This window comes from Brachycentrus maculatus, unplaced genomic scaffold (genome assembly GCF_059751285.1).
Source record: "Brachycentrus maculatus isolate JH-2025_06_01 unplaced genomic scaffold, ASM5975128v1 h1tg000633l, whole genome shotgun sequence".
Classification (NCBI taxonomy): Eukaryota; Metazoa; Arthropoda; class Insecta; order Trichoptera; family Brachycentridae; genus Brachycentrus; species Brachycentrus maculatus.
In genome coordinates, this window is record NW_028281369.1 from 660,752 (window position 1) to 684,581 (window position 23,830).

The window sequence follows — 23,830 nt, forward strand, 5'->3', positions numbered from 1 at the left end:
CTTAAAGGACGTGTAGTTTCCAGAGCTACAGATGTTCTCATTAACAGGTGAAAATATAAGCTAAAATTGATTTTTACTTGTAAATGAGAACATATAAAGTTCTCAAAACTAGTCGTGTTTACATCAATAAACTCAAAGATGGTATTCAAATCATCAATGAATAATATAAAAATTCCCGATAATTTCATCATTCACCTCGCAAAATTCTGTATCAAATTATCCTTCATCTGATATTCACACAAAAATAAAAACATTTCTTTTTGTATAATGTAATTTTTAATTTATTTTTGTTGAAATTGAATAAAAGTCATAAAATATAATAAACTTAATTAAAAATTGATAAAATCTCAAAGTGCACTTAAAAAAGATGGGCTGTTATTTTTATCGCAGTTTTTGTAAAACCTAAAATGTTTATAATTATGATTCATCTTTGTAACTGTGATTTTTGTTTAAATAACTTTTTTCTTGAAATATCAATAAATACAATGTTTAAATGACCACTCAAAATTCACAGTTATATATTGATGTTATCATTTCATTTAAACCACTTAGCAGGTTGACGTATCGTACCGACTTCTACATTCCCAAGAATTTAATAATTATTTTAAAAATAGCAATATTTTTACCTATTATTGGTAGCAAAATTATTATCTAATATGGCGCTCTCTGAGTATAGGGAATAAGTCAAGTTTTTTGACATACTAATTGATATCTATGGTGTAAAATACATAGATAAAAAAATCTTTAATTCAAATAATCAAAGATTTTTGTCATAGACAAAATATATTTTGACCATAAAGTTTGATATAGATGTACTCCTCAAGAATGGCATAGATGTGGACCACAGCTAAGTGGTTTAAAATTTGATATAAGATATCAAAATTAACAAATATCAAATATTTTCTACAAACAATTAACTGCTATATGTATTTCCGATGAAATATTTTTTTCAATGAGAAGAAATAAAATCTTGATAATTTTAAATTATGGATAATAAGCGTTTCAATTCATCGGCTGAACTAACAATGTGATATAGCTGGTTTCCAATTAACCGGGAACAGATTAGCCGGATAGCGGAATTTCAGGGGGATTATGAAAAATTTCAAATATTCCTCAATTTTGATGGTACTGAAAATTATACTATTTAACTTCTTTATTAAAGTTTTTTGCTGTGTATTTTAAGGTTTTTCGTCCAGTTTTATCCCGGTCTTGTCTGTATTGGGACACCGACAAATTGTCTAAAGGAAGGTTGCTTAAAACCTTAGATTGTTATAAAATATGGGCATCGATCTTCACAGTTATATGAACAATGTCAACACCACATTTTTTTGAGTGATACCATGTATTTTATTTATATTTATTTATTTATTTCAAATAGATACATTGAGACTACATTCTGTAAGGCTATAATGTGCGCTGTGTTGAGTTGGGACCTTAGTTGTAAAGAAAACCATTTAAAAATTAAAAGTAACCTTTGAAAGTGGTTAAAAATCTAACCACGCAAATAAAATTTGATACAGTGTTTGCAGTATATTTCTTCTAGCTCATTTTCCCATTAACTGGTGTATAGGGCACTGTATTCGCTTGGTGCATTGTAATGCAACAGATAATTCAGTGATGCTATTTAACACACTGTTTGCGGGAAACTCTTAAAAGCGTCTTTAACATACTGTTGGTAGAGAGCAGGAGACGCTTATAAACGCTCTATTTGCTTACTTTTGGTAGAGCGCGAGAGATGCCAAAAAACATTGTACAGATCAGACTTGGATTTGGGGTTACTTGTGATTAGTATACGACCCTAATTACCGCCCGACAACAATGTGTTAATGGAATGAATTCAATCTTTTCCACTTTTTCTATTGTCCAATCCTTAATGGTTATAATCTTTGATTTGCGTCACTGCAAACAAAAAATTTAAGAATATCATTGAAATACGCAACACAATTTTATTATATAGTAAATACGTCTTAAATACCATCCGCTCTATGGCAAGGTTTGTAGTATTTTTTGTCGGCCTTTAAAATAATAAAACTTAACGAATATAGTAAAGTGATAAGTTGGAATTCGGGGTGCTATGTAGAGGAGATGAGTAGCTTGATGACAGCTATTTTTAAATGCCGTTGTCTATATTTTAGACTGGAATACATGAGCAATTTTTAAACTTAAAAAAATACCTTGGTCATTTAGAAAACAATGTCCTACATATTTGAACAAAGCAGGAAGTAGAAACCATATTTTTGTTAATTTGTAAAATAAAATCAGTAAAAAAAACAGGAATGATAAATAATATAGCTGATGGCAATATAAAATGATTTGTATATTAAATGTTGAAATCAAACATCGATTTTTAGAGTCTACTAAATTGTATTTTATCGTTAAAAACACATAAAAATAAAATTTGTGACAATTGTTTCGTCTTGTTAGGGCATTTTCAAACTAATATCATTTAACAATTTTCAAACATTATTAATGTTTTACTTAGTAATTACCATTATGTCTTGAAATCTATTGTGACACGTCTTTCGATGCATCCCGCATCATTTTCAAACGCCAGGTCAAGGGATCTTGCATCCCTTATGTCACTGCGACCATATTAGGTCTGTTGTGACCTGCCGAAACGCCGACCTTACCCTCAACTATTGTTTTCTCCCTTAAATTATTACTGCACATGTTAAAACTATTACTAAGTACCTAGAATTGTATAGCTGCATATATAAGGACCCTCAGTCCTTTAAATCTTCACATTAGTTTGAAAATGCCATAAAGGCGAAACAATTGTCACAAATTTTATTTTTATGTGGTTTTAACGATAAAATACAATTTAGTAGACTTAAAAAATCAGTGTTTGATCTTAACATTTAATATATTAATTTTTTAATATTTTTTAATTTTTTATATTTGGAGTTCTGCAAATTAAATGCCAAATCTATAAATATAAAATGATGTTTGTAAGTTTGCGTTTCTATGGTTTGTGACAGAGATTGATGGAGAATCGTCTATGGGCTAAAATAATTGCAAAAATTTCTGTATAGTCCCCTTTTTATTTTTGGAATAATCATTAAAATGACAGAAATAGAGGGATATTTTTGTTCCAGACATATTTTATATGGCAACACGGTGTCTTCTTTATAACTGCTTCAATTTTAATTAGAAAATCGTAACGCTTTAGCTGGAGGCCATGCTCTCCCGTTCAATTCAAAACACAGTAACACCAATCACAAAATAAAGTTTAATAAATAATAAAATGTATTTAAGAAATACAAAAATGTTTAAAACTTATGACATGTAAATATATTATAAATAACACTTGATCTTTGGTTCTGTCAAAAATTACATTTTTTTATTTAGCAAAAAGTATGGATGTCATTTTCTAAATGAAAGACATAAATTCTATTAAAAAAAACTAATATTAGCGAACGTGTTTATAAAAATCTTTCTTTCTTACCCGTATCACCATCCAATGGTGCATAGGGCACTCCATCATGTAGAGGCGGTGTTATTTTGATTTATTATATATGAAGGCATGGTAATCAGTTCAGGGTTGTACCAAATAAAGAGTGAAAAATCGCCTTCATTTATCTTGACCCCCCCCCCTGGGAATCGAACCCAGGATTTCTAGCACGGTAGTCAAATACGCTAACCACTACACTACTGAGGCGGACAATAATAATGCTAACACTCTCCTTATCATTCATTGTTAACTTTGTATAATACCTATTATTTTAACACACTATGGACGATGTTTTTTACGCCTGCGGACAGCTGGCGATGGGATTTAAAAATTGTGTACGTATAAATAAGACCTTAACAAAGAGATTAGTACATAATATTCATAGAAAAATATTTAATTTCTTCTTTTATGGCTTTGAAATGAGGCCGGCGCAGAAGGTAAAAATACCCTTCCCATCCTTAAGCATCAATCGACCAAACGGGTAGAAATACCTTGCCCGTCCTTAGTGTGTTAAGTGGTATTACACAATGTGAATGATGAATGATGAGAGTGTTATATTACCATACCACAATGTTAACAATGCTAACAATGCTTGTAATATGTATAAATAATATCACTGGCCAACAATGATTTTGTAACTGAAATTTTGATGACTGATTCAGACTAAGTTAATCGTTCTTATTCAAAGTCCATATGGTGACAAGCTTGTATCACGTCAAGTTTTGATGTTACAGTCATATTATTGTTTGTATGGACCCCATACGTTGAAACCGTAATAGTGGTTGGTATCTAGACATGCTTTAGTCCAAGGTCTAAGGGATTCAAAAAAAGTATTGATAATTATGGAGTAACAGCGGAAATATATTAACTTATTAATATTGAATACGATAGCATTATATGATTGTTTATATTTATACATAAATAATAAAATAAACTTAGTCAATATCAGATTTTAAAATATCCATAGCTAAAAAAATCTGACATGCTACATTTTTATTGCTTTTGTTTTTGAATTCAGCTATGCAAAGTGCATAAAGATCAGGTATTTTCATGCCAGTTACAAAGTAAAAATCATCAAATTGTTAGCCGTGTATTTATTAATTTTATGAATAAAAAAACATGAGCTATCGTATGTCAAAGTATCTCGTAAATGGGAGCTATATCGCTCACTCCTTTCAAGAACGTCATAAATCAAAAATCGGCAATTTTCAGTTAGTCATGTTTTCGGAATGCCCAGAAAATGTACTATATCCTAGCAAAAGAGGCATATTTTTAACTTAATATTTACCCGCTACAGGGCAGAAAAAGTTGTTTTTGCATTTTGAAGAAAAGGTATAGTTTAATTATTTTTTAAATGTACTGAATATTTTTCAAATGGAAAAAAAAACCTTCAGGTTTTTACTACCTTAAAAGATCTGTGGCTTAGTAAAAAGTTCAATAACTGGCTTGATATTAATTTTTAATACATTATGTTATATTTTTTAAACTTTAAAAACATTCTCCTGAAAAATCAAGTTTTTTTTATTTATGACGTTCTTGAAAGGAGTGAGCGATATATGCCTTTTTTAAAGTCCAACATTATGTTCTCTTTAAGTCTCATATATTTTTTTTTGTTATTTGAAAATGTTACCCAATGTTTTTGTTAACTTGTTGATGTAAATAATTCATATGTATTTCTCTTAAATGTATAAAAGATATTGTTTGAAGATAATCAAAAAAAAAAAAAATAATGGTTGCTTGATTTTAATTTTTAAAAATGTACATACGAATTTGTCAATACCTTTTTGAATATTGGAAAGAATCTTTAATCGAGCGATTTGTGGCCTTAAATGTTTGAAGAATTGTTGAGTAAATTTTTTAAGAAACACATTGTTTATTTGTTGAATGATTCCGTATTTATCGGAGAGAATCAAAAATCACCTTTTGACGCAATTTTTTTTACCAACTTGATATATATATCGAACCTCTCAACCTACCGTTACAACTACATGTCAAAAATTTACCGCATATATCGTAAGCATACTGCGAAAACTGACCGAGGCAAATATTTTTTCATTAATTGATTCGGCAGTCACTTTGTGGTTACATGTATTCACTCTTAATTTAAGTTTTACTTGGTAAATACATACTATTATTTTTTTAAATCCATTGTGACACGTGTTTCGATGCATTCTGCATCATATGGTGTTTGTAAATGATGGGGAATGCATCAAAAAACGTGTCTCAATGGATTTAAAAAAAAAGAAATATTGGTATTTACCTAATAAAATTTATATTAAAAACAAAAATGTTTTTCGAGAATGATCCTATTTGCTCCAATTCAAAGAGTATCTTGCTTCAGTTTGAAACGTAACTGACGGTTAACAATTTTTTAATTCTAGATTACTAAACTATATTTGTAGATACATAGTAACTAAACATTCGTCAGGCGGACTACGCAATTAAAAATGTGAAAATTATCAAAAGTATTTATTGAAAATAGTAACTGGTTACATGACACTTAAGTTTACTTTATTAGGAATGAATGTAAGAGAAATTTAACAATAAATCAGTATTCCGTAAACAAAGCCTGGCGGGTGCGGGGTGTAGGGAAGTAAGTGCACTTGACTTGCACCCAGAAGGGCGTCGTCGCGTGGACGAATGTTTAGTTATCTAGGATCAATATATATTATTCAGATATTAAACACTGGTTTATTTACCCCACGGATGATATATCATTACATGTTATAGGTTTCCAGCTTGAGACGGAGCATCTATCGTTTTTGTACGCAAACAGATGGTCTGAGTATCCCAGAGCTGCATCAAAGTGATTACAGTTACAAAGATGCAGCTGTCTAGTTCACAAATGTCAAATATGATTGACGTACGACGCCATTTGCAAAGATTATAGCATTTTCCGATAGCGTGATTAATTTTGTGCCACCTGTATGTGTATATTTCTATATTTTTTATTTATTTAAAAACGATAGATGCTTTGTCCCAACTAATGTGCAAAGGCGAATAGCCGCAAGTTAAAAACAGTAGTTTTGAGATAAACGAGTTTAAAGTTAACATAAAGTGATGCTTTTCGCCAACACATGTATCAAATCAATACAATTTTGCGGCTATTTGGATAGTGAATATCTCGGTGAAGGAAAGAGATAGAGCAAAATCTACGATTGTATATGATAGAGGCCAGTTATAAGAATGATTTGATCGGTGTTACGCCAAACAGCCGCAACTTGAGTTATGGCTAGTTGCCTTTACACATTAGTCAAGTTGAGACACCTATGCTATATAAACTGAATGTGTTTAAGCTTTAAATTGAAATTCGACATCATTTTTGATTTGGTGTGAAAGCAAAAGGGAGCGGATTATATTTATCGAGTTTGGTAGAACCATGAAATATATATATTTATGTATCGTAAAAAAAATAGGTCCTAAGGCGTAGTAATAAATTTAGTTTTAATCCTGTTTGATTACGAATTGATTAAAACACATAAAACTATATCGAGGACCCATATTATATCAAATGCCTTAAATTTTACTATTGAGTACTGAGTTGTCACGTAGAATTACATAGTTTTACATAGTTCATACAAGTAATGAAAACTTACAAATTATTTTAGATTATAACCAATTCCGCAGCTTTTGACTGTAGTGCGGACGTAAAGAAACAGCCCGATAGGTTATTTTGTCTTTTATATCCTCTTTGTACTGTAAAAATCCACACGCAATATTTTCAAATATCAATAAGTGTTAATAGCTTTACCACTAACAAAATTCATGCGGTTTTCATTCATCAACATATCGACCCTTTTCTGTAAAAATATCGTCATTGACATCACTTAGATAAGGGTCATTTTATTTTTGCTAATTTAATCTGAATACATATTCACGCTTAAATTGAAGAATAAAATCAAATCTTTGGATATTCACAGCTCTAACCATTTACTTTTCTTTTACATATCGCTAACTCCTTTCAAGAACGTCATAAATTAAAAAACTCGATTTTTCAGGAGAACGTTTTTAAAGTTTGAAAATAAAATACAATGTTTTAAAAATAAATATCAAGATACTTATTAAACTTTTTTACTGTGCAACAGATCATTTTAGGTAAAACCTGAATGTTTTTTCTCCATTTAAAAAATATTTAGTATATTTAAAAAAATACCTTTTCTTCAAAATGCAAAAACAACACTTTCTGCCCTGTAGCGGGTAAATATTAAGTTAAAAATATGCCGCTTTTGCTGGGATATAGTAGGTACATTTTCTGGGATTCCGAAAACATGCACAAGTGAAAATTGACGATTTTTGATTTATGACGTTGTTGAAAGGAGTGAGCGATATATCGTATTTCAATCCTAGATGCGAAAAGGTGGAGTGCATCTTTATTTTATATTACAATTAGGAACTGGTTGACACCCCATTGATAGGATGGGTGTCTTATAGAAATAGTGTTTTTTGTTAGTGGTCAAGCTATACACCATAAGCGAATTCTATCGCTACCTCTCTTTATAACTTAGCAAATCTGGGCCATCTCAAATAGGTACCATAGAGAAACAATTGGATAAAGTTCTTATTTTTATACTTAAAAAGAATCGACTCTGGTTCTTTAAAAGTTTGATTTCTTTAGCTCAGTTTTAAACAATGTTCATTGATTTTGTAGAAAGGATTGTATGTAATTTTGTAATATTTAGGCGGCGTTGATAGTATTTAAATATCAAAAGAATATTTATATAACTAGAATTTAGGAAATTGAACGATAATAAGAGGGAAATATATATATTATATATAGCGAAGAAAAATAAAATGCCAAAAAATATGGTTATAAAATACATATAAATATATTTTTAAGTTTTTTTTAGGTATGTAATTATTTGGTTGATTTCTTTCTCCTTTTTTAATATATGTGAGAATGGTTGCTTCTCTGTTGTTGAAGATGGTTTCTTTATACGGAGTTTTGTTTGGTTTTCCGGATTGTTTTCCTGAAAATTTCCTTGTATTTTCTTGTTTGAGCCCCGGACAGGGATAAATAAATAAATTGAATTGTGGGATACGTGTTTCACAATGTTTAACCTGGTTATTTGTGTTTTATTACCGTGTTTCTTTTATCTGTCACCACCCTTCCTTCTTCATCTTGGTGTAGGCCATGTGGCCTGTTTTTAAGAGGGATTAGCCTCCTGCGATGTCGATTCCCAGCTGTCGATCCAACCCTTTGGTGGTCCCGATTCCTGGGCAGACCACCAAATTTTTATCTTGGGGTTGGCCGTACGTGGGAGGGGAGTCTGGTCTCTCACATGTGCATGTGAGGAGAATGGAACCATCCATTGTTGCCTTCCCCACCTAACGACACTCTTCCTTGATATTACAATATTGCACTATGAACCACCCTCCTCAGTGCAGAGGTTAGCACGATTGGCTACTGTGCTGGAAGTCCCGGGTTCGATCCCCGGATTCTGGATTATCGAAATAAATATTAGTGATTTTTCATGCTAATATTTATGTAACGCGTTAAATGCCAATACTAACATTTGTCAATTTTAAAATAAAAATAAAAACTTTTCAGTAAATTACGTATTTTAATGATATAATGTAACGTAGAACGGGGCTACTTGAACTTTGATGTGTTACTTAAGCCCAGTACAAAAAAGAGATTAAATCTGTATTTGGTCCACAATAATTCAATTCAATTTATTTTCAATTCAATTAAAAATTTTTTATCTATAGTTAATATACACATAACAAACTTAAATTTAAATTGCATACATTAACAAAAATAGAAAATAAGCAAGAATACTATTGCTAAAGGTGTAGAAGAATCCCGCTTTGGAAAACTCCTTCAGACACATGCAACAGATCAATATGCAATAAGATATTATTCAACATAGCGGTAGTTCTTCCTACAGGCATAACCATCGGCAGGTTGGTCCTGTGTATAGGAATGTGAAACAATCTATGTCGACGCTTTCTTAGGTAACTATCGGGAACATACGGACCAATGTTCCGGATAATTTAATGAACGTATCGTGACAATAAGTGTCACGATACGTTCATTATTGTAGACCAAATATAGATCAAAATTTTTAAAAAGTAACACATCAAGCTCAAGTAGCCCCCTTCCACGGTATTAAGTTTATTTAATTTTTTGATTTGACGATGGGTTCCATAGTTGAAGCATTTTGAATAAAGCTCTTGATTGAGGTCACTGGTGCTCACCATGGCGCTGCGATTCAACATAGGCTAGGTCACCGGTGCCCCCCATGGCGTTTAATGTGTTAATATTACCCTGGACTGGTACCTGAAGCAGAGCTGATCACCTTTTTTTTGTGTGTTTAATGATCAAGGTAACACTGCGTCTATGGAATGCAGTTCCTAATGCACCATTGGGTGCAGATATGGGTTAGAACATTGTTCCGCCGCGTGTGTGCTGCGGCACACTGGTGTACCGTGGTGATTAGTTGGTGTGCCGCGACAAAAAGTCTAGTTTTGTGAAGATATTACATAAACTTCTTTGATATTATATGTTTTCGCATCATATTTTGATAATAAATCAATATTTAATGAACTTGGTTTTTTTATCATTGGTATACCTCTGAAATTTCATAATTTGGCAGTTATACCTTGAACAGAAAAAGTTTGCGGAACACTGGATTAGAAAAACGTATGTATATACAAATAAGGATTCAAGCTGTACTTTGCAGACTTGCATATAAGACAAATTTATAATATCACTAGAAGAGTCACCTATATTTGTGAAATCGGGTTCGATTCTCAGGGAGGGTCAAATAAATATAGGTGATTTTTTCACTGTAATATTTATTCAATATTACCTTGGACTGGTACGTGAAGCGGTGGGCTGATTGCCTTCCATTCATGTGTTAACGATCAAGATAACACTGCATTTATATGATGCAGTGTCCTATGCACCATCATTTTTAAACCACATTATTAACTTTTTTACTCTAATATTCATTTCATATTACCCTGGATTGATACTTGAAGAGCAGGAGTAATCAACTTGCTTTCATCTAAGTAATGATCAAGATAACATTGCGTCAATACGATGCAGTGCCCTATGCACCATTGGCTGCGGATAAAGGTTAGAAAGAATTAACTTTTACCCCCTGTTTGATTTTAGTTAAAAGTACCTACTTTAAAAAACATTCTTACTGGCAACACTGAAATCAGCTGTCAAAATAAACGTCAAACACGATTTTTGACATTCGCCGATATCGCGAAAGTGTGTTTTTAGTTGCTGTTAATATCTCATTTTATGAGACAATGTCGGTTAATCTCGAAATAAAACTAAAAAAAGCCAACAGAATATACCACGAGGGGGTGAGCGCACATTTATATGGCTTCAGCCATACTAGTTTATACTAGTAATAACGTTTGCGATTTTTTTTTGTGTGAATTTTTTTATGTATATATTAGTGTCGGGTTGTGGTCTCGTGGTTAGTGTCGCGGACTTTTGAGTTAGTTTCTCGGTTCGAACCAACTCTACCGCAATTTGACACCTATTTCTAATAATGAGCCGCTGGGGCTCACAGAAATAGTATGAAATTGAAGTATTTTTGTAAATAATAAGAACAAACTTGTCGTCCGTTGCGTATACTAATTTATTATTCAGTATCGTTCCTTATTTCTAACTAACTAACTGACCATCACGCCGCTTCCCGCAGGGGTAGGCAGAGAGAATAGAACCCCACACCACTCTGTCTTTGCAAACATTCTTCGCCTCTTTCACGTTCATGCATCTCCTCATACATATCCGCCGATTATTACGAGTCCTAACCTGGCCACTTTCAAGTATTTGGCATACCTGATCGTGCCATGTTTTTCTCGGTCTTCCTCTGATCCTTCTTCCAATTAAATTCGCCTCATAAATTTGTTATACCGTTCTTTTTTTTCTTTCTTTTTTTTTTTCTTTATTTAAAATTCTTTTGCATTACATAAATTCAAAAACAAAAAATCAAAAAATATTTATAAAAAATAAAAATGAATACAAAAAAAGATCCCACAAAGGCATGGCCTGTGTGTGGGTATACAAAATAAATAGTCATAGTACAGGGTATAAGGGTATAGGGTTCTAAGTATAATTAGTTAATACAAAATACAAAAAACTTAATTTAAATACAAAAAAAAAAAAATACTTGACTCTCAGTGAGCAATTTTTTGTTCCTTATTTTACTATTTCTATATAACATAACATTCCCGAGTGTTGGTTTGAGAGATATCAAATATTTTGTATAATTTTGTATTATTTTGCAGGAGGTTGTGAGCGGTTTGGTGGTAGTCTCCAGTCCTTCTGATGTCCGACACGATGGTATATCTCTGCTCATGGAAGGAGTTGTTTCCCTACAGCTGAGTAATAAGAATATCGGTATGTTCGAAGCGTTCAGGAATTCCGTAAAGGTGAGAAAATATTACATCGGCAATCATGTATTTCTTTAAATTTTCTTTTGTGTGTATTTTACAGATTTCCAGGGCTTTTACCCCATGTAACATTGTGACACGTTTTGTGACATCATTTTCAAACACATTGAAACATGTGTCATAGTACATTTTAAAGTAAAACTTAAATTATGAATGGATAGATTTTACGTATAATATAAGTATAAGTGACATCCGAATCAATTAATGAAATAATTCCTGTGATAACCCTCTTCACCTTTCCTATGTATGCATTTTTTAATTTTTATTTATTTTAAATTCATTACTGTACATCATCTCTCTCTATGTAAACGCTTGCATGATGCGTTATTGATAAACTAATAATTACATCTACATATATCAATTCTTAAAAATAATATTACCAACAATTGTATTAAGCTTTAAAATATTAATTCTCCAAAATATGGCCATGTCAATAAATTCTTCCTTTCCCAGAAAATAAATATAAGGGTACATACCTACACCCCCCATTAGCTACTGTTGTCTCCCATAAATTATTGCTGCACGTGTTAAAACTGTCACTTAGAATTGTATAGCTACATAAGGACCGTAGTCCATTTGATCTTCACATTCGTTTGATAATGCCCTAACAAGGCGAAACAATTGTCACAATATAATTTTTTATGTGTTTTTGTTAATAAAATACAACTAAGTAGACTCAAAAAATCTGTGTTCGATTTAAAAATAATACATAAATTAAAATGGAGTTCTACAAATTAAACGCCAAATCAATAAATAAATATTTTAAATTCTTTTGCATTTCACAATACATTATAATTACAAGTACAAAAAAAGATCCCACAATGGCATGACCTGTGTGTAGGTATACATTATATTTTAGCTTATAATAAAGGCGCTGGCAAGAATACAGTAGATATTATCAGAAATAAAATTTGATTAATTAATTTATTAACATTCTCAGGAACCATTCCCTTAATTTATTTTTCTATGTTTCCACAGCCCATATCGCTGATCAACTGCACTCTGGACTTGCAACCCGGAGGGAAGTTGCCACTCGGAATGACAGAAATACCCTTCGAGTTCCCGCTCGCCACTCAGAGATCCCGACCGGCCTCCAACACCGGGTTGCCGACCGGGATGACACAGGCCTGCCTGCTGGAGACATACCACGGAGTGTTTGTCAGCATTACCTACGTCCTGAGATGCACCATGAAGAGGTCCTTCTTGAACAAGGATCTGGGGACGTCTTGCGAGTTTATGGTGCAGTATCGAAAGGTGAGAATCTTCAATGGGGTTCTTTAGGATACATTGTAATATATATCGCTCACTCTTTTCAACAACGTCATATATCGAAAATCGTCAATTTTCAATTGTGCATGTTTTCGGAATGCCCAGAAAATGTACTATACCCCAGCAAAAGCAGCATATTTTTAACTTAATATTTACCCGCTACAGGGCAGAAAGTGTTGTTTTTGCATTTTCAAGAAAAGGTATTGTTAAATTTTTTTTTTTTAATATTCTAAACATTTTTCAAATCAGGTTTTACCTTAAAAGATCTGTTGCACAGTAAAAAGTTCAATAAGCAGCTTGATATTTATTTTTAATACATTGTATTATATTTTTCTTTTCTTTTCTTTCTGAACTGAAAAAAAAAGATAAATTTTACCACAAAGTGACTGCCGAATCAATTATTGAATTGAATTAATGTGTTTTCAGTGTAAAGACAAGGTGGAGGCAAAACCTGTGAGGTGCGTTATAAGCCCCCAGACAATTCAGCATGCGCGCAGTTTGCTGGCAGGACAAGGCGACGGCACCCGGAACCACGCAATACCAAAGTTCAACATTTTGGCAGAACTCGACGCAACAGTATGTTCACTCGACAAACCATTCACGGGGCAGGTTGGTTTATTTATTTTATTTTCAATTTATAAAAATGTACAGCTTTTATGAGGTATTTAAGACGTTTTTGGGCGCTTGCCCACTACCTGGAATTTTACATCCGGCAGTCCGGTTTTGAAAAATGAAAGCGACTATGACAGTTAAGCGTGATAGAATTTACGCGCAATGTGTTCACACACCGATCAAGAGCTCCGATCCGAAGAAAGATGGACAAAAGTACAAACCAATCCAAGCCAATCATCGTTTTAAAACGCTAACTGACGTGCCGGACGGTAAAATTCCGTGTTGTGGACAAATGCCCTTATACAGGAGGCGAGTCCTCAGTCCATCAATTGGCGTTTGGGGGAGATTGTACCATAATCGTAATTACCAAGTTTTTACTGCTGTAGAGAGACTGTTTTTTGCTTATTATATTGCGATATTTAAGGTTTACAATGACATCTGTCAAATTTTCGTAAACTTTATTATAAAGCTGCTTGTGCACTACACGGAATTTGACTGTCCGGCAGTCCGGTTTTGAAAAATGAAAGCGACTATGACAGTTAAGTGTGATAGAATTTATGCGCAATGTGTTCACGCACCGATCCGAAGAAAGATGGGCAAAAGCACAAGCCAATCATCGTTTTAAAATGCTAATTGACGTGCCGGATGGTTAAATTCCGTGTAGTGCACAAACGCCCTAAGAGTATAGCTGACTGTCCTACTCTTACCATTGGTGCCTCTCTTACGCACAACTGAAAATACAAGTTTTTCACTTAAAATTTGACATTTTTCAAACCAAATTGAACGATTAACAAATACAATTTGGACGGTTTATTGTATTTTAGAAAAAAGTTGAATTTTTTAATTTATGGAATCTTTTTATTTGTATTTTAAACTTTCCGGGAGTATGGACGTAAATGAACGTCGGTGCGAATTTTCCTCAGAGTATCGACGTTAAAGAACGTCGAAGTCTATCTGTCAGTTGGTATGATGTAACTTGTATAGTAATGACATCTGTGGATATTTGTATTTAACTCATAAAAAAATACATATTTAATGTAAAAAAAACCACTCCCTAGAGAAAGTCGGACATCAATTATTGTACTCCTGGACAGGTTAAAAGCATTATTAACTTTGTGGTCTGGTAATATAACACCTCCTTATGAAATAGAATTTTCAAGTGGTAGTATACAAAGTGAATGATGAATGATAATTTTTTATTGAGGTAAATATTATGTGTTTTAACAGAGACAAAACATCTTTTAGTACCAAAGTAATATAGAAGTCTGAAGGCTTACGATCTGGATTTTCTAGCTTAAGTGATTATTGGAACATTCACCAATTTGCCTATTATAAATCCATGTTTTGCATCAATTTTCAAAAGTTGCATATATCGCTCACTTCTTTCAAGAAAGTCATAAATAAAAAACGGACATCAAAAATCATGAATTTTGAGTTGTGCATGTTTTCGGAATGCCCAGAAAATGTACTATATCCCAGCAAAAGAGGCATATTTTTAACTTAATATTCACCCGCTACAGGGCAGAAAGTGTTGTTTTTGCATTTTGAAGAAAAGGTATTGTTTAATTATTTTTTTAAATATACTATATATTTTTCAAATGGAGAAAAAACCTTCAGGTTTTACCATAAAAGATCTGTTGCAAAGTACAAAGTTCAGTAAGTTGCTTAGTATTTATTTTTAATGCATTGTATTATATTTTTAAACTTTAAAAACATTCTGAAAAATCAAGTTTTTTGATTTATGGTGTTCTTGAAAGAGTGAGCAATATGCAGTATCATTTGTGTTTTAGTTTGGAGAGCTGACAGATGAAACTGCCATCTGTTGAGAACTTTGTAAAATTAAAATGCTTTTATTATTGATTACAGGTAACAGTTAAAGAATGCTCTGTGCCCATCAAGTCGATAGAGCTGCAGCTGGTCAGAGTGGAGACATGTGGCTGTGCGGAGGGCTACGCTAGAGACGGTATGCCTCATAGCTAACTAACTATCATGCCGTTTACCGCAGGGGTAGGCGGAGAGAATAGAATGCCACACCAATCTGTCACTTAAAACCCTAAAAACGGACCATTTTTATTTATTTATGGGAATTTCATTTATTATTTAACTTGCTTATTATGTACAAGGTTTATAGATCATTAAGTGGATATTTGTTTGTTATAACTAAATAACTTTGTTTTTGTTTGAATCTGTGTTGGGAACAGGAGGGATAATCTAGTATGGGCCAAACAGGAACTTAAACAGCCCATTTATTTCGTATCCTTTCTTCTATAGCACAGGATTCCAAACTTTTTTTATCTGGCACCCCCCTATCGAAATTTCTCATCCAAGGGGAAAATAAAATGGGTAGAATGTCCCATCATAGAAAGAGGGAAGGAATAAAAGTATATATCTTGCTTCTTAGCGCTTCTAACTGTCTTTTTGGGCTTCTTATGCCCTGTGAAGTCTTCTAGAACAGAGGTGCCAAACTCAAAAGGCACCGAGGGCCGCATAAGGTATTTTGGGTATGCCAACGGTCCACATAAAAAAAAAACCTGAAAAATCTTATTTTCATTTTTATCTAACTTTGAGTGAATAATTTATTACCAAAGACAGTCATATGAGGTACATCCAATTTAATGATTTAGTAAAATAATATCAATTTTTATTTTATTTTTTAGCTTATAATTTGACCAGTTAATTCATTTGCAACATTTTGAGTGTCCAAATACTTTTCACAAATCTGGATGATCTCCAATTATAGGAGTTATTTTTCATATAAAAAATTACTCCTACAATTGGAGATCATCCAGATTCGTGAACAAGTATTTGGACACACTCAAAATGTTGTAAATAAATTTTACTTGTGTTCATTTTAAGCTGATTTTTTTACGCCTGTATCTCTCGGAACGGAACCCTGGTGTAAAAGGAGGTTTACCTGTATAATAATCCACTTTGTATGATATGTTCCAGCCACGGAGATCCAGAATATTCAGATAGGGGAAGGGGACGTTTGCAGAAACCTTCCTATTCCGATATACATGCTGTTGCCCAGACTCTTCACTTGTCCGACCACCCTAACTACTAACTTCAAAATAGGTAACATAACCAAACAATATGTATTTAAAAAAATGTTTTTATTTTTTTATTTCTTTAATTAGCTTATATTACACTAATATAAACTATTATTTACACTTAATTTACATCATAAATATATATTTACATCTTCTTACAGTAAACAAAACATTTATTTTTAAATTGTTTCAGACTCTTTTCATTCTTCATACATTCAGGCATCTCATCATACATTTTCAAACCCTTATACATTAACCTTTTAAACGCGTTAACTTTGCGCGGCGGTATTTCGCCGTTTTTTAAATGATTACTTTTATCATGTATTTAGTTAAGAAACAATTTATTTTCCTAAACAAAAATGTTCAATGGGATTCATTGTGCCTTTTTGGTACTCTATAATACACTTGTGTCACATTATTCTTGAAATATATCGTAATATAAACAAATAAGATTGTAACATAAATAAATCAAAGCATGCATCGTGTGTCACTCTTACCCACTGGCGATGCGTAGCGTCGAGAGTGAGACAGATATAGGGCATGATTATGGCGCGAACTAATTACCGACCGCAAGAAAAATCAGGGATCTGTTCTTTTAATATATCCTTGTGATGTTACAAATTATTAGTCAGATATTTCAACAGATGTTATAAGGCCAAGGATTGACGTATTATTTTATCCAAAGTTCCACACCATGAAAAAATCCCTTCAAGTTGAACTGAGGTTCGAAACTTGGAGCAAAGTTAAAATACATACGATTATGTCAGCCGCGTATGGGGCATGTTCTATGAAAACACATACGGTTATGCGAGCCGCGTGGATCCGGTTAAATAATTCCTCCGATAATAAGTGATAAAAACTGACACAAATTAAAGACACAAGTCCGATAATAAATAACTAAATAAGTCCGCCTCCGTAGTGTAATGGTCAGCACGCTCGGCTACCGTTCCGGAGGTCCCGGGTTCGATTCCCAGGGGGGGTCAAATAAATATAAGTGATTTTTTCACTGTAATATTTATTCAATATTACCCTGGACTGGTACCCGAAGCGGAGGGCTGATCACCTTTCCTTCATGTGTAAATGATCAAGATAACACTGCGTTTATATGACGCAGTGCCCTATGCACCATTGGGTGCGGATAAGGGTTTAAAAAAAAAAATACATTAAACAATTTTGTGACTCGGTTTTTTTCAACAATGGCAGTCTTATTTTATCCTTATTACTAGTAATATGTTCATGAAAATTTTTGTTTAACACTATTTTATCCTTAAAATATTTGAGTAATTTATCATTTAAAAATTTGTATAGAAAGATCAGCATATTTAATTGGAATTTGAATTTGTTTATTTCAGTTAGCTCATATTACATTTGGCACAATTAGGGTGTTTGTGCACTACACGGAATTTTACCATCTGGCACTTCAGTTAGCGTGATAAAACGATGATTGGGTTGGATTGGCTTGTGCTTTTGTCCATCTTTCTTCGGATCAAAGCTCTTGATCGGTGCGTGAACACGTTGTGTATAAATTCGATCACGCTAAACTGTCGTAGTCGCTTTTATTTTTCAAAACCGGACTGCCGGACTGTAAAATTCCGGGTAGTGGACAAGCGGCCTTAGGATGGGAAAGGTATTTCTGTCTGTTGGGTCAATTGATGCTTAAGGATGGAAAGGGTATATTTACCTTCTGCGTCGGCCTTACTTCAAAGTCAGAAAAGAAGGAATTATTTAATGTTTTTATTTGAATATTATATACTAATCTCTTTGTTAAGGTCTAAACTACTAAACAATTATCAAATCCCGTCGCCAGTGCTCCGCAGGCATAAAAATACCCATCTAAGTGTATATATTACTTTATATACTGAATATAATATGATCTAACTAAAGAAATAAAAGAAAAAAAAAGTTTTTTTTTAAACAAAGGAAGATAGAATTTAGTTTCTTTCATTTAAAACATGGTTGACATATCGCCCACTCCTTTCAAGAACGTCATATATCAAAAAAACTTGATTTTTCAGGAGATCGTTTTTTAAAGTTTAAAAATATAATAAAATGTATTGAAAATAAATATCAAGCCACTTGTTGGACTTTTTATTGTGGAACAGATCTTTTTAGGTAAAACTTTTGTGTTGTTTTGTGTTGTGAGTGTTTTTTCTCCATTTGAAAAATATTTAGTATATTTAAAAAAATAATTAAACAACACCTTTTCTTCAAAATGCAAAAACAACACTTTCTGTCCTGTAGCGGGTAAATATTGAGTAAAAAATATGCCGCTTTTGCTGGGATATAGTACATTTTCTGGGCATTCCAAAAACATGAACAACTGAAAATGTACGATTTTTGATTTATGACGTTGTTGAAAGGAGTGAGCGATATATGTAAATAAAAGTAGAATTCAATCCAATAACTGTGTTTTTTTGGATATTTTACCCAACAATTCAAAATGGAATTCTACCAACTCTCTGCAGTTACAAAAAATAAGTAATTTAAGGCGTTTTAATAAATATTTAATTTTAATGAAGCAAATAATCCAGTGATAGAACAAATAATACAAAAAAATCTTATTTTTGTCACTACTAGTCTTTGTAATATGATTACATTTTTTTTTCAGAGTTTGAGGTCAACGTGGCTATCATCTTCCAGGATGATTACTTGGTGACTGAGAACTTTCCCATAACGCTGACTCGGAGTTGAGGGCAATCCGGGCCAATGAGAACACTATAGACTCCATCACAATTATACATAGAAAAGAACGGCTGGCCGCGCCCAAATTCATCACACATCAGAACAGCAACGCACGGAATAATGGTGTCGGAATTCAATACCAAAATGTCCGAAGAATTGGAGATTAGTTGCTGTGAAACAGGCGATGACTTCTAACTGACAAAATTATGATAGTTTAATTTAAGTTGTGTCAGTTTTTATCACTTATATACATATTGTAGTCGTACAGGAGAAAGTGACCAACTAACAAAACGAAAAATGTTCAGGAGGGCCATTTAAGTCACTTTTGCTTGGCAAGAAAATAAACATCAATGCAGTTTGCCATTTTTAACAAGTGAATATATTGTACTTCCAAATTTAAAATCGCTTTGGGATTTTTACAGGGTAATATTGAACTAGTAAGATATTAAATAGTCAATGATCATATTTTTGTTATAAATGCACTTGGTCACTTTCTCCTGTATGACTACGATATATTAAAAATTAAAGCAAAATTTTTACTATTGCTGCATTAGGGATAGTCAAAATACAGTTTGAATTATTGTGACCTTTTTTTTAAATTTATCTTTTTTTAAACCTAGGGAAAATAAACGACCTAAAAGATTTAGAGGTATTTCAGAATATTTCACATTCCTTCATAGCGTATTTATTTATTTGAACTTCATGTACAGAAAATAAATATGTTCATTATTTCATATTAAAGCCTTACGCAATAAAATAATTCCGGACATCAGTTCATGACAATTTTTTTAAGAATAAATTTGAATTTTTTTTATTGAAAAAATATTTTTTATCTCCTCACCTTTCAATAATTCTTCTTTTCAATACTGTATATTTTAAAAAAAAATCAATACAAAAATGGTGTTTTAACCATGTCCTACCTTCGGGTTATTTTCTGAGTTAATTCTGTAGGAAAAAAAAAAATTCTGCAGAATTATGAAAATAATAATAATAATAAAACCCTTATCCGCACCCCAATGGTGCATAGGGCACTGTGTCTTATAAACGCAGTGTTATCATGATTGTTTACACATGAAGGAAAGGTGATCAGCCCTCCGCTTCAGGTACCAGTCCATGGTAATATTGAATAAATATTACAGTGAAAAAATCACTTATATTTATTTTTACCCCCCTTGGGAATCGAACCCGGGACCTCCAGAACGGTAGCCGAGTGTGCTGACCATTACACTACGGAGGCGGACAAAAAATGAAAATAGATAAAAGAATTATGAAAATAGATTTTTGAAAAAAAAGAATTATGAAAATAGATAGAAATAGAATTATGAAAATAGATTTTTTTGTTGCCATAATAGGTGCTTTAAGGATGGAACTGATGTACAGTAGAACAGGGCTACTTGAACTTTGATGTGTTACTTGAGCCCAGTACAAAAAAATAATTTAGATTGTGGTATCGATCAAAGTATCGTGACAATAAGTGTCACCTATCAGGAAAACAATGAATCATGTCAATACGTTCATTATTGTAGACCAAATACAGATTTCATTTTTTTGTACTGGGCTCAAGTAACACATCAAAGTTCAAGTAGCCCCGTTGCCTCTCTCTGTCTCGCATTAAATATTTTTGGCACGGGGTAGGCGCAATAGTGCAGAAAAAACTATGTGCATCACATGTGCTTCGTATGTGTAGGGGGGCTTAGAAAAAAATTCAATTACATCAAATGTTACCTGAGTTTAAAGAAAATTAAGTTGCGATTTATGGAATACTGGGCATGCAATCATATTATCTTGCAATGTAGTCATATTATCTTCTATGAAAATCCAAAAGTGTCTTTAAATTAATGTATGAAAATTCAATACATCCAATTTGAAATAGAGTCAACTTGATATACATCCTGGTTAGATACAATTTTTCACGTTTATAAGATCTTGGAACAGAATAGAACGTATACTGCAATATGTAGCACTGTATATTATACACATTTTGATATATTATTTGTATATATGTAAGTATATGTTATTATTATTACATATTATGTTATTCTCTAATAACACTGGCCAACAATGATTTTGTAACTGAAATGTTGAAGACTGATTTGGACTAAGTTAATCGTTCTTATTCAAAGTCTATATGGTGACAAGCTTGTATCACGTCAAGTTTTGATGTTACAGTCATATAATTGTTTGTATGGACCCCATACGTTGAAACCGTAATAGTGGTTGGTATCTAGACATGCTTTAGTCTAAGGTCTAAGGGATTCAAGAATAGTATTGGTAATTATGGAGTAACAGAGGAAATATATTAACTTATTAATATTGAATACGATAGCATTATATGTTTGTGTATATTTATACATAAATAATAAAATAAACTTTAGTCAATATCAGAATTAAAAATATTTATAGATAAAAAATCTGTGGTATTTTTTGAATTCAGCTATGCAAAGTGCATAAAGACCAGGTATTTTCATGCCAGTTACAAAATAAAAGTTGTAAATTGTTGGCCAGTGTTATTTATTAATTATTATATTGTGTAAATATATTTGTTATAAATATATTAATTGTATAATGTATTTTTTTAATAAAATTTCTTTATTCTATACACCTAAATGTTTTATTTTTGACCTAATAATTGACCCTACTCAGGCTTCAACTTTTTAAGTTTTATAGCCTATGCCTACCTGTGAGTGGATTTACTCTTTATGTTTAAAGTTACTGTAATTTCATGTAATTCATGAGTGAAAATTCTAGGCAAAAACACTCGCTCTCACTACTCAAATTCTTGGAACTTCTATATATATTGGTCAATTTCGAAACATAGTGCTTTAATCACTAGAATTTCACTAGAGACATCTATGGAAAAAAGTTTATTGTTGTATTTTAAGCCTATTTTTATTTAACGGGCTTTTGGCTTTAACGGACGCCCCCTCCCCCTTATTAGTCCGTTATATCGAGGTTTTACTGTATTATGTAATCCGAATGCGGTAATATTAGGAACTGAAAAAAGACTAGTTGACTTATATAAAAAGAAGGATCCTTTGTCAGACAGGAGGAATATCTAATTTAACAAACTTTACCCATAAAGGATTGTACTAGATTCGTTTTGTGTTTATAACAGCCGATATAATTAATTTTTCATTAATAATTTTCTTTTGGAAAATTCGCCTTCGAAAAAACGTTATTTTCGTAAGTTGGCAATGAATGACGTCACAGAAACGATTACAGCTCTATAAACCATACAAAATAAACCATATGACGTCATAAAACGTTCGATGACGGAAATTTGATGACGTATGCGTTTTATAAGAATATCACGATGTGTGATTATTGGCTAATAAATTGATATGAAAAATCACAAGTCTATCGGTAGCATTCTTATTGAAATCTGTAGGGAACTAAGGGAGATATGAAGGTTTTAACTTTAGATATTTTTATATTATTTTTTTTTTTAATAAAAAAAAATAGTAATATAAAAATATTTAAAGTTAAAACCTTCATATCTCCCTTAGTGCCCTACAGATTTCAATAAGAATGCTACCGATAGTCTTGTGATTTTTCATATTAATTTTTTAGCCAATAATCACAAATCGTGATATTTATCCCGATTTGACTCTAAAGCAGCGGTCGGGGAACTGTTTTTAACCATTACCCCAAAATATTTATACGTAAGTCGATATTACCCCCTCCCCAATTCGAAAAATGAATGCATATTTAAAATAAAACGTATTTATTTAATTACTTTACACGAAAAGAAAGTAACATGAAAATAGTAAGTACGTAATAGACAAACAAAATAAAATTCTCAAATTGGACGAAACGAAAATTCAGGTTTTCTGGTTTCCTTTGCAGTTTTTGGAGAAATGATGTTGCTTCATGTATGATAACAATTACTTAAAAATTGGGACTTTTTGATGTAAGAGCTATTTGAATAGTCTTCAGCGTTGAATCGCTTTCTAAATTGTTTAAATTTGTAAAAATACTAACACGTTAATGAAAAAGCAAACCAGAAATTTTTCCTTATTACCCCAAAAATTCATTTTACCCATTTGGGGTAATTTACTGCAGTTCCCCGACCGCTGATCTATGCAAATTCCTTGACTAAAGTTCACCTATGATCGCAAAGCAGACAATAAAACCCGGATTCTCCGCTCACAGTTAAAAAAGTGCTCCACAAATTCAAACTATTGAACTCCACAGTCTGCAGTTCAAGAAAACTACGGGTTTTAAAACAATGAATCATTTTTTCATAGCAATATTAATCATTTATTTCTCACGCTACCCTTTCCCATAGCCGACGTAACGCGAGCGAGCGGCGCGGATATATGCCTTCCATCACCGAAAGCACGAGAGA

The 23,830-nt window shown here is 32.3% G+C and overlaps 1 protein-coding gene across 1 annotated transcript; it reads left to right on the forward strand.

Annotated features, from left to right (window-relative positions):
* The first annotated feature begins 10,637 nt into the window (after positions 1–10,637).
* On the forward strand, positions 10,638–20,774 carry LOC148300938 (vacuolar protein sorting-associated protein 26C). Its single transcript, XM_088274101.1, has 7 exons — positions 10,638–10,771; positions 11,705–11,848; positions 12,848–13,123; positions 13,565–13,747; positions 15,617–15,713; positions 16,700–16,825; positions 19,409–20,774. The coding sequence occupies exons 1-7, from the start codon at positions 10,715–10,717 to the stop codon at positions 19,489–19,491; spliced, it is 966 nt and encodes a 321-aa protein (XP_088130227.1). The 5' UTR covers positions 10,638–10,714; the 3' UTR covers positions 19,492–20,774.
* The last annotated feature ends 3,056 nt before the right edge of the window (positions 20,775–23,830 follow it).